The following is a 16206-nucleotide window of genomic DNA, read 5'->3' as shown; positions in this document are numbered from 1 at the left end:
CAATTAGACCATCTATTCTAGTACTTCAACATTTTTTTCTTACCCTAAAATACTCTGAGGGATATGATATAATCTCATCAGTAATAGTACTACCTCACTGTAGTTTTCTTAATGGGGTGCAAAGTGGTCAGAATTTTCAGGAGTGTGTATACTTTGAATAGACTACTTACTTAATATTGAATCTCTTAAACCTGAGTTGAGAATCACTGATTCTAGTCTAACCTTTAGAAAAAGCTAATATCTGAGAAGTGAAACTAAGACTTGAAGTTCATTACTAGCATAACTACTAGTGGCAGAGCTGGGACTGAAATCCTGGCCTCCTGGCTTAGGGTTCATCATTTTCCCTAATACTGAGAAACAAATAACTAGAAGGAATTTAAGAGAGTGAGGCAGACCAGAAATACCTTTTGAGAACCCCAGGTCATTTAGGCCCATGACTTCATTTAGGCAAGTAAGATATTCCTCAAAGATACCTTACTTTTACAGAATTTTTCAAGTGGGAGGTGGATGTGTTCACAGTTTAACTTATATGATGCTTTATTGCTTATGTTTTTTTATAATAAGTATTATTTTTGTAATTAAAAAAAATCTCATAAATCTTTTTAAGCGGCCTAATATTTAACTGGGGATACCCTGGCAGCTCTGACAGTAAAGAATCTGCCTATAGTGCAGGAGACCTGGGTTCGGTCCCTGGATTGGGAAGATCCCCTGGAGAAGGAAATGGCAATCCACTCCAGTATTCTTGCCTGGAAAATTCCATGGATGGAGGAGCCTGGCAGGCTACAGTACATGGGATAACAAGGAGTCGGACAAGACTGAGCAACTAATACTTTCTTTCACTTAATATTTAACTAACCTCTATACCCAGTTCACTTTAGGACTTGAGTGCTAAGGACAGGAGTTTGATAGCTGTACCAATTTCATCCCAAGTGGCACTAGTGGTAAAGAACCCTGTTGTCAATGCAAGAGACTTAAGGGACTTAATCCTGAGTCAGGAAGATCCCCTGGAGGAGGACATCCAGGGGATCCAGTATTCTTGCCTGGAGAATCCCATGGACAGAGGAGCCTAGTGGGCTACAGTCCATAGGACCCCACAGAGATGGACACAACTGAAGGGACTTAGCCCACACACACCAACTTCAGAGCCTGGTACATCTTATAAGTAGTTGGCACTCTAAAAATTACTGTTAACTCAGTGTCAGTGTGAAAGCTTGTTGAGATAATTTATTGCAAGGCTAGTTCCATGAATGAAAATATAGCTTTAAATTGCTATTTTGGAGTGTGACCAAGCTAAGATGTTTTATCTTACTTAATATCTTATTTGATAGTAATATAAAGCTCCTTTCCAGACTGTTGTGCTGTGGGGACTTAAGCTGTTGGCTTTAATGACCAGTAGGCAACCTTAGGGACTGTACATCTGAAGTGAACAATCCTGTTAAAGTCTACACTCATGGTAAACCCTGAAAACCTTTAATTTTGTCTTGTAAAAAAGTCGCTGAGACTATCAGCTCTCAAAACAATTTTCATCTCTCTCATTTGATAATAGCACAGTGATAACTCACTCAGTTCAGTTCAGTCGCTCAGTCGTGTCCGACTCTTTGCAACCCCATGAATCGCAGCACGCCAGGCCTCCCTGTCCATCACCATCTCCCGGAGTTCACTCAAACTCACTTCCATCGAGTCGGTGATGCCATCCAGCCATCTCATCCTCTGTCGTCCCCTTCTCCTCCTGCCCCCAATCCCTCCCAGCATCAGAGTCTTTTCCAATGAGTCAACTCTTTGCATGAGGTGGCCAAAGTACTGGAGTTTCAGCTTTAGCATCATTCCTTCCAAAGAACACCCAGGGCTGATCTCCTTCAGAATGGACTGGTTGGATCTCCTTGCAGTCCAAGGGACTCTCAAGAGTCTTCTCCAACACCACAGTTCAAAAGCATCAATTCTTTGGCGCTCAGCTTTCTTCATAGTCCAGTTCTCACATCCATACATGACCACAGGGAAAACCATAGCCTTGACTAGACGAAACTTTGTTGGCAAAGTAATGTCTCTGCTTTTGAATATGCTGTCTAGGCTGGTTATAACTTTCCTTCCAAGGAGTAAGTGTCTTTTAATTTCATGGCTGCAATCACCACCTGCAGTGATTTTGGAGCCCAAAAAAATAAAGTCTGACACTGTTTCCACTGTTTCCCCATATATTTCCCATGAAGTGATGGGACCAGATGCCATGATCTCACTAAAAGGCAGTAAATACAAGAGCAACAGTATAATAAGTGAAGTCACTCAGTCATGTCTGAGTCTTTATGACCCCATGGACTGTAGCCTGTCAGGCTCCTCCGTCCATGGGATTTTCCAAACAAGAATCCTGGAGTGGTTTGCCATTTCCTTCTCCAGGGGATCTTCCTGACCCAGGGATCAAACCTGGGTCTCCCACATTGCAGGCATACTCTTTACCATCTGAAACACCAGGGAATCCCTATAAAAACTGGAGTGGGTTGCCATGCTCTCCTCCAGAGAATCTTACCAACCCAGGGATCAAAAGCTGGTCTCCCACACTGTGGGTGGATTCTTTGTCATCTGAACCACCAGGGAAACCCCAATATAAGCACTTAATCAGCAAGTAGTAAAAGTGAAAGTCGATCAGTCATGATCTACTCTTTATGACACAGACCAGAATACTGTAGTGGGTAGCCTTTCCCTTCCCCAGGGATCTTGCCAACTCAGGGATCAAACCCAGGGCTCCCACATTGCAGGTGGATTCTTTACCAGCTGAGCCACAAGGGAAGCCCAAGAATAGTAGAGTGGGTAGGCTATCCCTTCTCCAGCAGATCTTCCTGACCCAAGAATCCAACTGGGGTCTCCTGCATTGCAGGTGGATTTTTTACCAACTGAAATACTAGGGAAGTCCAGTACTTCCTGAGAGTACTTCTTAATTCTAGCTAACATTTGTATAGGCAGAAGTTTGTTCCTTTGAGATCACAGACTTTCATGTCGACCTGTATCAACTTAATGGTGAAAGTGAACGTGAAGTCAGTCAGTTGTGTCCGACTCTTTGTGACCCCATGGACTGTAGCCCACCAGGCTCCTCCATCCATGGAATTTTCTAGGCAAGAGTACTGGAGTGGGTTGCCATTTCCTTCTCCAGGGAATCTTCCCGACCTGGGGATCGAATCTGGGTCTCCTGCATTGCGGGCAGACACTTTACTGTCTGAGCCACCAGGGAATCCTAATGGTAGCTATGTCTTATTGCATTATTATTTTTAAGAAACAAAGGGTATATTTCAACCTCATTTTTCCCCTTTACTCCTTTATAAAAGCAAAAAAACAAAACAAAACAAAACAAAAAACTAACCTTTTTCAGTCTATCCAAAGGTAAAAAAAGCTATGAAGAAGAGATATTGAAAAAAAAAAGAGAAACATGTACACAACCAGCCAGCTGTGGTATGGAAGAGAGTGACATGGAAGTGTACAGATGTGATCATTTCAAGTGATGAGGTAGGCCATAGCTTGAGGCTTGGAGTCTTCTTCCTATGGGCTTGGATAGTACAAAAGGGACAATCTGGCTGAAAGAGAGAACCTTTGTAGAAATTAGAATGGCTATTCATATATTAATGATCATGAGTGCCTAAAATGCCTCAGAGACCATGCTACTATATTCATTTCCTAGAGAGAATTTAGTAACAGTTGTTAATTTCTGAAGCACTTTTGCATACCTTAACACTTTTGGTCATTACAATGACTGCATGAGGTAAGCAAGCCTAATTATTCCCATTTTATAGCTAGGGAAACTGAGGCCCAGAGGAAGGTCACTCCTCTAAGATCACATGGATAATAATGTAGCAGTAAATTAGGATCAGGGTCCAGAAATTATTATTCGATCTAATACCTTTTCTATTATACAATGATACACTTTTATTCTTCTTCTCTTAATAGGACAGAAACATGGAGGGATGGCAGGTGTGGAGAAACATTAATATTGTGATTGATTTCTGAAAATGCTCCTACAGAAAGAGAACAGTTGGTTTTACAGTAACATTTATAAAACATGGACACTACCTTTGTTGGAATTCTGGATTCATGTTATCTAATTCTAAGATCTCATGGCCCTCTGAATATATTCCACACTTTATTCTAACTAGAAAATTAAGTTCTGCAGATTTCTGGAGTACCCTGAAAGAGATGATCAAGCAAGCAGACTAGAACTATTATTACTTCAGAAATATATCAAAAAGATAGATTTCAGCAAGAAATCCTGGCACAAATTTTTGGAACTGTCATCACTCACAACACCTTCAATGAAGATATCCTACTTTCTTTGTAGAACAATGACTACTGAAAGGCCTCATATAATTAGCAAAAATGAAATTAAAACCGATATCAATAGCATACTGTCTTGATGACTGTAGCTTTGTAGTATAGCCTGAAGTCCCGAAGTTTGATTCCTCCAGTTCCATTCTTCTTTTTCAAGATTGCTTTGGCTTTCTGAACTTTTTTGTGTTTCCATACAAACTGTGAAAATATTTGTTCTAGTTCTGTGAAAAATACCATTGGTAGCTTGATAGGGATTGCACTGAATCTATAGATTCTTTGGATAGTATACTGATTTTCAGTATATTAATTCTTCCAATCCACAAACATGGTATATTTCTCCATCTATTCGTGTCATCTTTGATTTCTTTCATCAGTGTTTTATAGTTTTTTATATATAGGTCTTTTGTTTCTCTAGGTAAATTTATTCCTAAGTATTTTATTCTTTTCATTGCAATGGTGAATAGGATTGTTTCCTTAATTTCTCTTTCTGTTTTTTTCATTGTTGGTGTATAGGAATGCAAGGGATTTCTGTGTGTTAATTTATATCCTGCAACTTTACTATATTCATTGATCAGCTCTAGTAATTTTCTGGTGGTGTCTTTAGGGTTTTCTACATAGAGGATCATGTCATGTGCAAACAGTTAGAGTTTTACTACTTCTTTTCCAAATTGGATTCTGTTTATTTCTTTTTCTTCTCTGATTGCTGTGGCTAGGACGTCTAAAACTGTGTTGAATAGTAGTGGTGAGAGTGGGCATCCGTGTCTTGTTCCTGATTTTAGACTACACTACAAAATCTACAGTCAACAAGACAGTATGGTACTGGCACAAAGACAGAAATATAGATCAATGGAACAAAATAGAAGAGATAAATCCATACACCTATGGGAACCTTATCTTTGACAAAGGAGGCAAAAATATACAACAGAGAAAAGACAATCTCTTTAACAAGTGGTGCTACGAAAACTGGTCAACCACTTGTAAAAGAATGAAACTAGAACATTCTCTAACACCATATGCAAAAATAAACTCAAAATGGATTAAATATCTAAATGTAAGGTCAGAAACTATAAAACTCTTAGAGGAAAACATAGGCAGAACACTCTCTGACATAAATCACAGCAAGATCCTCTATGACCCACCTCCCAGGGTAATGGAAATAAAAACAAAGATAAACAAATGGGACCTAATTAAACTTAAAAGCTTTTGCACAATGAAGGAAACTATGCTACTGCTAAGTCGCTTCAGTTGTGTCCGACTCTGTGCGACCACATAGATGGCAGCCCACCAGGCTCCGTCGTCCCTGGGATTCTCCAGGCAAGAACATTGGAGTGGGTTGCCATTTCCTTCTCCAGAAGGAAACTATAAGCAAGGTTAAAAGGCCGCCTTCAGAATGGGAGAAAATAATAGCAAACGAAACAACTGACAAAGAATTAATCTCCAAAATATACAAGTATCTCATGCGGCTCAATACCCAAAAAATAAACGACCCAATCAAAAAGTGGGCCAAAGAACTAAAAGACATTTCTCCAAAGAAGACATACAGATGGCTAACACATGAAAAGATGCTCAACATCACTCATTATCAGAGAAATGCAAATCAAAATCACAAGGAGGTACCATCTCACACCAGTTAGCATGGCTGCCATCAAAAAGTCTACTAACAATAAATGCTGGAGAAGTTGTGGAGAAAAGGGAAACCTCTTACTCTGGTGGTGGGAATGCAAACTAGTAAAGACACTATGAGACCAATTTGGAGATTCCTTAAAAAACTGGAAACAGAACTGCCATACAACCCAGCAATCCCACTGCTGGACATACACACTGAGGAAACCAGAACTGAAAGAGCCACGTGTACCCTAATGTTCATTGCAGCACTGTTTACAATAGCTAGGACATGAAAGCAACCTAGATGTCCATTGGCAGATGAATGGATAAGGAAGTTGTGGTACATATACACAATGGAGTATTACTCAGCTATAAAAAAGAACGCATTGGAGTCAATTCTAAGGAGGTGGATGAAACTGGATCCTATTATACAGAGTGAAGTAAGTCAGAAAGAGAAACACAAATACAGTATATTAATGCATATATATGGAATTTAGAAAGATGGTAATAACGACCCCATATGCAAGACAGCAAAAGATACACAGATGTAAAGAACAAATTTTTGGACTCTGTGGGAGAAGGCGAGGGTGGGATGATTTGAGAGGATAGCATTGAAACATGCATATTACCATATGTTAAATAGATGACCAGTGCAAGTTTGATGCATGAAGCAAGACACTCAAAGCTGGTATTCCAGGACACCCCTGAGGGATGGGGTGTGGAGAGAAGTGGGGAGGGAGTTCAAGATGGGGGGATACATGTACACCTGTGGCTGATTCGTGTCAATGTATGGCACAAACCACCACAATATTGTAAAGTAATTAGCCTCCAAATAAAATAAATTAATTCAAAAAACCTGATATCAAATACTTTTGGCCAACTCAAAATAGGAGTTGGAGTAAAAAAGTTTATGGTAAAGATGTAGTTTAAAAAAAAAGACTTCACTCATTTTCTCAGTCATAAAGTACCAAGATTTATGTTGGAGGAGACCTAACCCTGTGTTTGGGACTCTGGCTTCCTGTTTGATGCATTCATTTGTAGAGCAATGCAAAGGAAGAGATTGAAATGAATCTAATCTTTTCGAGAATGGTGGGTCAGAAAGATTGGATGTAGCCTCTGATTTTTTTTAATGCAAGATAGACTTAGCAGCAGCAGCAGCAGACTATGTGTTATGGTTACCAAAGGGGAAAGGTGGAGGGGAGGGATAAATTAGGAATTTGGGAGTAACACATACACAGTACTACATATAAAATAGATAACCAACAAGGACTTACTGTATAGCACAGGGAACTGTACTGAATATTCTGTAATAACCTATATGGGAAAAGAATCTGGAAAAGATGTGTGTGTATATATATATATATATATATATATGTATGTATATATGTTATATGTATATTATAATTGAATTGCTTTGCTGTATACCTGAAACTAACACATTGTAAATAAACTACAATTAAATAAAAACAATTTTTAAAAAGAAAGATTATGTTTATGTTATGCTCCTAAGCAACTAGTTCAGCAGTCTGGTGAGAAAAGTAAAACAGTATGATTTATTTTTGGTGAACCTATGCAGGCTTCTATGTCCCTTGCTTTTCCTAAGTGTGAACAAACCATTTGTTAACACTTATTTTCTCTCACAGGGATTAGTGAAGATCATCAAGATTAATGCCATAAGTTCCTAGACAGAAAAAAATCTAGACTCCTTCCAACCCCTGCCCGTTTGTGTATTTGGTCATTCATTTAACAAATATTTGCAAGTCTTCTACATACTGTGTAAGGTAAAACTCCAAGACTCACCATCACCACCCTACTTTGCTTCATTTTTCCCTGTTGCCAATAAATGTATCTGCTCTCTCTTTAAAATGTAAATTTCTATGAGGGTATACTCATATTTATACTTCTGATAGGGCCTAGAAGTCTTGTTAAATGACAATAAAATAAAGTTTTGAGAAGTGAAATTAAAGGATAGTAACAGATCAAAAAATTAAAAAATTATACAAGGGATTAGAATTGATTTTCCTGGTCTCTTTTTAAACTTGTCTCTATTTTTGACCTCTGAAAAATGTTTTCTTCCTGATATCACTGTTATGCTCTAAATGACTTTCTTTTGAAACTTGTCATGCAAACCTGAGCTACACAGCTAAATTTTTATTACAATATATCAAGTAATTCATCAATTTAGAAACAACACCTAATAGCCTTTTTTTTTTTGCCTTAACTCACCCCTGCTCTGATTTACCTATCCCATTTGACCTCTTACTCTGTTCACATGGTTTATAGATTGACACATATTTTCAATGAGAAGTGCTTTATTTTTATAAAAGAGTCAGCTCCTTGTCTCAAGACCCACTGTCATGATATACAATGTAGACTTGTATACCCAGCTACCTCTTTAACATATATACTTGGTGTCTAATAGATATTTCAAACTTAGCACGCCTAACTGAATTCTTAATTCCTTCCTTACACCCCTTTAACCTCCTATTCTTTTGTTTTTCCCATCTCAGAAATGGCAACTCTATTAGTCTACTTCCATAGGTTCAAAACTGTAGGGTCATCATTGGCTCTTATCTTTCTTTCATACAACTTTCCTAGTGAACCTCCAATCCTGTCAGCTATTCCACCAAAGATTTGTCTAAAATCTGACTACACCTCCCCACCTGCACTGACTGCCTCCATCTTCGTCTAAACCATTGTCATCTCTCACCTGGATTATTGCTACATTCCCCTACATGACTTCCTGCTTCTGTCCTTTCTGCAGCAGCCAGAGGGATTCTGTTACAACTTAAGTCAGATCCTGTTACTCTTCTGCTCAAAATTCTTCAATGGTTCCCCATCTGGTGCAGGGTAGAGATGAGAGTCCTTACCTTGGCCTACAACACAGCTCTAGATTTGACTTGACTCCCTGACCTCATCTCCTTCCCTCTTGCTCTTCCTTGCTCACTCTATTCCCAGCCACACTGATCTTTCTGGAACATATCAAGCATTCTTATCCTTTAGAGCATTTGTATGTACTGCTTATCTTCTCCACTCAACATGCAGATATTCACATGGCTAAGACTTTCATTTCATTCAGCTCTCTTCTCACATGTTTCCTTATAAGAGGACCTTGCCTGATCCCCTTACAAAACAATTCATCACACTCTCTCCTTCTTGCCCTGCTATATTTTTCTCTACAACACTTATCACCACCAATTCTGTTTATCATCTGTCTTGATACACTGGAAGGTAAGCTTTCTGAGGGCAACAAGAAATATTTATTGAGAGTCTATTATGTCCTTTCCTGGACAATGAGGATGTAAATGTAAACAAATACCAATATCCTTATGGCATCTTCATTGTACTATTATAGAAACTGCTGTATTTTCTCAGGAAATATTTGATGAATGTTTTGAATAAATATAGCATATACTCCGGAGAAAGCAATGGCACCCCACTCCAGTACACTTGCCTGGAAAATCCCATGGACAGAGGAGCCTGGTAGGCTGCAGTCCATGGGGTTGCTAAGAGTCGGACACGACTGAGAGACTTCACTTTCTCTTTTCACCTTCATGCATTGGAGAGGGAAATGGCAACCCACTCCAGTGTTCTTGCCTGGAGAATCCCAGGGACGGGGGAGCCTGGTGGGCTGCCATCTCTGGGGTCGCACAGAGTCGGGCATGACTGAAGCGACTTAGCAGCAGCAGCAACATATACTCAGCAGAATAACAGGAATGGTTCAAAAATAAAGGAGATTTGGATTGGCTTGTCATTATTTTAATTCACTGGGTCACACACCACATATAAATAAATGGTTCTATAGCCGGCCAGGTGAAAGGTTGGAAAACTAATCAAATCCCAGAACCCCCAAGCATTCTATACTCCTAACTCTAAGGAGCTCTTGTACTCCTTCCAGCTATACTATTTGGGGGACTGGAATGCAAAAGAAGGAAGTCAAGAGATACCTGGAGTAACAGGCAACTTTGGCCTTGGAGAACAAAATGAGAGTTTTGCCAAGAGAACACAATGGTCATAGCAAACACCCTCTTCTAACAACACAAGAGAAGACTCTACACATGGACATCACCAGATGGTCAATAGCAAAATCAGATTAATTATATTCTTTACAGCCAAAGATGGAGAAGCTGTATACAGTCAGCAAAAACAAGACCTGGAGCTGACTTGGCTCCAGACTGTGTCTCAGATCATGAGCTTCTTATTGAAAAATTCAGACTTAAATTTAAGAAAGTAGGGAAAACCTCTAGACCATTCAGATATGACCTAAATCAAATCCCTTATGATTATACAGTGGGAGTGACAAATAGATTTAAAGGATTAGATCTGATAGACAGAGTGCCTGATGAACTATGAACAGAGGTTCGTGACACTGTACAGGAGGCAGTGATCAAGAGCATTCCCAAGAAAAAGAAATGGAAAAGGGCAAAATGGTTGTCTGAGGAGGCCTTACAAATAGCTGAGAAAAGAAGAGAAGTGAAAGGCAAAGGAGAAAAGGGAAGATATACCATTTGAATGTAGATTTCCAAAGAATAGCAAGGAGAGATAAGAAAGCCTTCCTCAGTGATCAGTGCAAAGAAATAGAGGAAAACAATAGAATGGGACAGACTAGAGATCTCTTCAAGAAAATTAGAGATACCAAGGGAACATTTCATACAAAGATGGACACAATAAAGGATAGAAATGGTATGAAGACATTAAGAAGAGGTGGCAAGAATACAAAGAAGAACTATACAAAGAAGATCTTCATGACCCAGATAATCACGATGGTGTGATCACTCACCTAGAGCCACACATCCTGGAATGTGAAGTCAAGTGGGCCTTAGAAAGCATCACTGCGAACAAAGCTAGTGGAGGTGATGGAATTCCAGTTGAGCTATTTCAAATCTTAAAAGACAATGCTGTGAAAGTGCTACAGTCAATATGCCAGCAAATTTGGAAAACTCAGCAGTGGCCACAGCACTGGAAAAAGTCAGTTTTCATTCCAATCCCAAAGAAAGGCAATGCCACAGAATGTTCAAACTACCACACAATTGCATTCATCTCACACGCTAGTAATGCTCAAAATTCTCCAAGGCAGGCTTCAACAGTACATGAACTGTGAACTTCCAGATGTTCAAGATGGTTTTAGAAAAGGCACAGGAACAAGAGATCAAATTTCCAACATCCACTGGATCATTGAAAAAGCAAGAGCATACCAGAAAAACATCTACTTCTTCTTTATTGATTACACCAAGGCTTTGACTGTGTAGATGACAACAAACTGTGGAAAATTCTTCAAGAGATGGGAATAGCAGACCAATTTACCTACCTCATGAGAAATCTGTATGCAGGTCAAGAAGCAACAGGTAGAACTGGACATGGAACAAGACTGGTTCCAAATTGGGAAAGGATTACGTCAAGGCTATATATTGTCACCCTGCTTATTTAACTTATATGCAGAGTACATCATGTGAAATGTTGGGCTGGATGAAGCATAAGCTGGAATCTAGATTGCCTGGAAAAATATCAATAAGCTCAGCTACGCAGATGACATCACCCTTATGGCAGAAAGTGAAGAAGAACTAAAGAGCCTCTTGATAAAAGTGAAAGAGGAGAGTGAAAAATCTGGCTTAAAACTGAACATTCAAAAAACAAGGATCATGGCATCTGGTCCCATCACTTCATGGCAAATAGATGGGGAAACCAGGGAAACAGTGAGAAACTTTTTTTTCGGGGGGGCTCCAAAATCAATGCAGATGGTGACTGCAGCCATGAAATTAAAAGATACTTGCCCCTTGGAAGAAAAGCTATGACAAACCTAGACAGCATATTGGAAAGGAGAGACCTTTCCTTGACAACAAAGGTCCATCTAGTCAAAGCTATGGTTTTTGCAGTAGTCATGTATGGATGTGAGTGTTGGACTATAAAGAAAACTGAGCATCAAAGAATTGATGTTTTTGCACTGTGGTGTTGGAGAAGACTCTTGAGGGTCCCTTGGACTGCAAGGAGATCAAACCAGTCAATCTTGAAGGAAATCAGTCCTGAATATTCACTGGAAAGACTGATGCTGAAGCTGAAACTGCAATCCTTTGGCCACCTGATGAGAAGAACTGACTCCTTGGAAAAGACCCTGATGCTGGGAAAGACTGAAGGCAGGAGGAAAGGACAACAGAGGATGAAATGGTTTGATGGCATCATGGACTCAATGGACTTGAGTTTGAGCAAGCTCCAGGAGTTGGTGATGGACAGGGAAGCCTGGCATGCTGCAGTCCACGGCGTCGCAAAGAGTGAGACATGACTGAGCAACTGAACCGAACTGAGGTACAACTGAATACAATTTAGAAGTGAACTGAAGTGAACTGAATCTGTTTAAAGAAAATATCTGCTCATGTTGATGTGTGGTAGAGGCCAATAAAATATTGTAGAGCAGTTGTCTTCTAATAATTGCATTTTGCTCTTTACTTCTCAATATTATACTAATATAATCTTTGAAGATTAAAGGATTGCACAACCAGTTTGATGTAGGCACAAAGTGAGCAGCATCTAGTGACTGATGAGAGTATGAGATCAGGAGGAAATTAGACAAGAAGTGCTAAAAATTAATAACAGAGACTTTGTCCTTCAACAGACGGAAAAACTATTTTGTTTCAAAACAGAATAAAGACTTTAAAGAAGATCAGTAGCAGAGATTCTGGTGGTCAGATCCAGATAAAGTGGTTTGGGAGAGAGGAGGAAGTTGCCTTCTTTACGAGAAAACTTGGAAAGTCAGATGTATAGGTAAACTTTAAAAGCCACTGGACTGTAAAAGCCTCTGGGGAGAGGAAGGGAAGACCATGCCCACTACAGAAGGTGATATTGTTCTTATCACCTCTCTTCTCTCTTTTGTAGCAATCAGGGAATATGAAAGATTTGGTGGTACTGGGAGTGGTTCAGAGGAAGAATTGAAGGTGGAAAGATCTACATACATCACAGAATAAGATAAGGAGAGGAAAGTGACCTTGATTCTTAGTTCTCAGTTTATATATAGGTTTCCCTGGTAGATCAGCTGGTAAAGAATCCGCCTGCAATGCAGGAGACTCTGGTTTGATTCCAAGGTCAGGAAGATCCCCTGGAGAAGGGATAGGCTACCTACTCCTGTTTTCTTGGGCTTCTCTGGTGGCCCAGCTAGTAAAGAATCTGCCTGCAATGCAGGAGACCTGTGTTTGATCCCTGGATTGGGAAGATCCTCTGGGGAAGGGAAGGGCTACCCACTCCAGTATTCTGACCTGGAGAATTCCATGGACTGTAGAGTTAATGGGGTCACAAAGAGTCAGACATGACTGAGCGACTTTCGCTTTCCAAAGACTTCCAGGAAACTGGCGAAAAACAGATGTCAATAATGGGTGCCTCTTACTTCATGGACCGCATTTCATAGGTTCAAACTTGGTCATTAATTATATATAAAATATCTGCTCTAGAGAACAGCACCACTGGCTCAGTTCTCAGTTGAAGGGCTCAAAGCTGTTGCCAACTCCATTGACTAGAAACACCTGTGTGTGTGTGTGTGTGTGTGTGTGTATTCAGTCACTCAGTTGTTACCGATTCTTCATGACACTTTGGACTATAGCCCACCAGGCTCCTCTGTCCATGGGGTTTTTCCAGGCAAGAATGCTGGAGTGGGTTGCCATTTCCTCCTCCAGGGGATCTTTCCAACCCAGTGTTTAAATCTGTGTCTCCTGCATTGCAGGGGGGTTCCTTACCCCTGAGCCTTCAGTGATGCTCAAGAAACACCCTAATTACCTTATTTCTGACTCTTGTCTTTACTACAGGTTGTTGTTCTAAACTCTTTTTCAGACTTCATCCAGCTTTACCTCTTCTTGTCTCAAATGACAAACTCTTGGCCCCAATGCATCAATTGCTTATGCCATCTAGAACTGCTTCCATCATTGTACCTTTTTTACTCTGACAAATGTCAGCTTTAAAAAAATCTCATTTTCACTTTCATAAAGTCATATTACTTTGTAACCCCCTAGAACATATATCTTTGGAAGATTCAGTCAGACATGTGCTGTCTTTGAATCTATATGGCTTTACAATAGCCCAGAGCTATGCATTCTACAAACTCATATGCCAAAGAGGTATCATTCTATCAATTGACAGAAAGATGTTAAAATAGATCAGTTCAAAGATCCTGCCCAAGAACTAGCTCAACATTTTTTTATGCCCCACAAAATGCATTGCTAGTTAACTTGAAACTGTTTCACCTTCAATAGGGATGGTTTTCATGCCAAATCATAACTTAGCTAATGGGGCAATCAACATCATTGACTTATATTATAAACACCAACAACTTGCTAGATACTAGACTGGATTTTGGGGCTTTACAAAGAGAAATGAAACTCTGTAGTCGAAGAACTTACAGATAAATTCTAGAGGCCTGGTGGTGGTGGTGTAGTCACTAAGTTGTGTCTGACTCTTATGACAGAATGAACTGTAGCCTTCCAAGCTCCTCGGTCCATGGGATTCTCTAGCAAGAATACTGGAGTTGGTTGCCATTTCCTTCTCCAGGGGGATCTTCCTGACCCAGGGATTGAACCTGGGTCTCCTGCATTGCAGGCAGATTCTTTACTGACTGTGCTACGAGGGAAGCCCCAGAGGCATGGTAGCTGATACCAATGAAGACATAATTATCATTGGATTTAACATATCATGTAAGTGCTACCATGGCACAATACTCTGTCAATTTCAAGAATAGGACTGAATTCTCTTGATGGTCTTAGTAGATATAGGATGTCCCTAGGAGAGATGAGGTCTTTATGGAGGGTGATCTTGAGAGGTACAAATGCCATCATGGCTCTCAGATACACTGTGAGAGGACTACAGGTATCTGGGATTGGAGGAGGGAGGATCTTTGTATAGGCAGCTAAGAGTAGATTAGGTAGGTTAGGCTGGGAAAATCTTCTGCAACCTTAAATCTATGGATAATATATGAGATAGTGAAGCACACTTGAAAAAGTAGTTTTTAGAATGGTATAGTCAAATATGTGATAAAGGATCACCCAAGCAGACTTACCATCTGCTCCTTCACTGCTTTTGCTTCTTTTATTGCGGCGAACACGCCTACTTTCCTCTTCAGAGTATGACTTTTCTTTAGGGATGAAGAAATTCACAAGGGCCATCTGAAAAATAAGGAGTAGCTAAGTTAAAGGTTGACCCAGTCAACTATTTTTGTTGTGGTTTAGTCACTAAGTCATATCGAACTCTTTTGCGACCCATGGACTGCAGCCCACCAGGCTCCTCTGTCCATGGAATTTTCCTGGCAAGAATACTGGAATGGGTTGCCATTTCCTTCTCCAGGGGATCTATCCAACCCAGGATCAAATCCATGTCTCCTGCTTTGGCAGGTAAATTCTTTACCACTGAGTCACCAGGGAAGCCCCAGTCAACAATAGCCAACAGAAAAAACTGGCTTTCTGTAGACAATCTGCCTTCACTTTCAATTCAGAGTGTCTAAGATAGATGGATAAAGATGTCATACATATATATATAGATAGATAGATATGGAATGGAATATACAATGGAGTATTAGTTATTAAAAAGAATGAAACATTGCCATTTGCAGAAACAAGGATGGACCTAGAGATTATCATATTAAGTGAAGTAAGACAAAGACAAAATCATATGATATTGCTAATATGTGGAATCTTAAAAACAGATAAAAATGAGCTTATTTACAAAGCAGAACTAGAACCACAGATATAGAAAACAAACTTATGATTAAGAAAGGGGAAAGAGGGGGAGGGATAAATTAGGAGCTTGGGATTAAAGAACAAGCACCTACTGTATAGCCCAATGAACTATAAATATTTTGTAATAACCTGTAAGTGAAAAACCTTGAAATATATATATTCATCTGAACTACTGTGCTGTACATTTGAAACTAACACAATATTGTAAATCAACTATACTTTAAAAAAAAAAAGAAAACTCAGAGTGTCTAAAATCTAAGCTCACCCTTCCTTCCACTGTGCAAATTCTTTCATTTTTGATACCATTATTATTTTAATAATGTAGGCATGAAATTTTGGTTAATATCTTCTGCCCCTTTGTCATCTGCCCCAAATATCTAATGGGTAATCCTTCAGACCTACTTGTCAATATAGTTCTAGGGTTCAGAGATCCCAGTCATAGATTCCTAATTTCCCTTACATACTACTGATGTCTTCCCAGAACTAGACTTCAGCTTGTTACTCCTTCTTGGACCGCATTATTATATAGCCATTACTTTTCCACAGTCCTATCTATGCTGAACTTTTGGTTTGTTCCCAGAATGCTGTG

The 16206-nt window shown here is 39.6% G+C and overlaps 1 protein-coding gene across 5 annotated transcripts in view; it reads right to left on the bottom strand.

Moving 5' to 3' along the window:
* EDA (ectodysplasin A) overlaps positions 1-16206 on the bottom strand; it is a 483240-nt gene that overhangs the window by 102056 nt on the left and 364978 nt on the right. For all 5 annotated transcript variants that reach the window (XM_086389898.1, XM_086389894.1, XM_086389895.1 and 2 more), the window contains exon 2: positions 14942-15047. In XM_086389898.1, coding sequence (XP_086246024.1) covers positions 14942-15047 — 106 coding nt within the window. The remainder of the gene's footprint in view (positions 1-14941; positions 15048-16206) is intronic.

Source organism: Bos grunniens, chromosome X (assembly GCF_055505025.1).
Source record: "Bos grunniens cultivar Pamir isolate PY7600 chromosome X, Bosgru_T2T1.0, whole genome shotgun sequence".
NCBI classification, from domain to species: domain Eukaryota; kingdom Metazoa; phylum Chordata; class Mammalia; order Artiodactyla; family Bovidae; genus Bos; species Bos grunniens.
The sequence above is the reverse complement of the archived record's forward strand: the minus strand, read 5'-3'. Positions and strand labels throughout refer to the sequence as shown.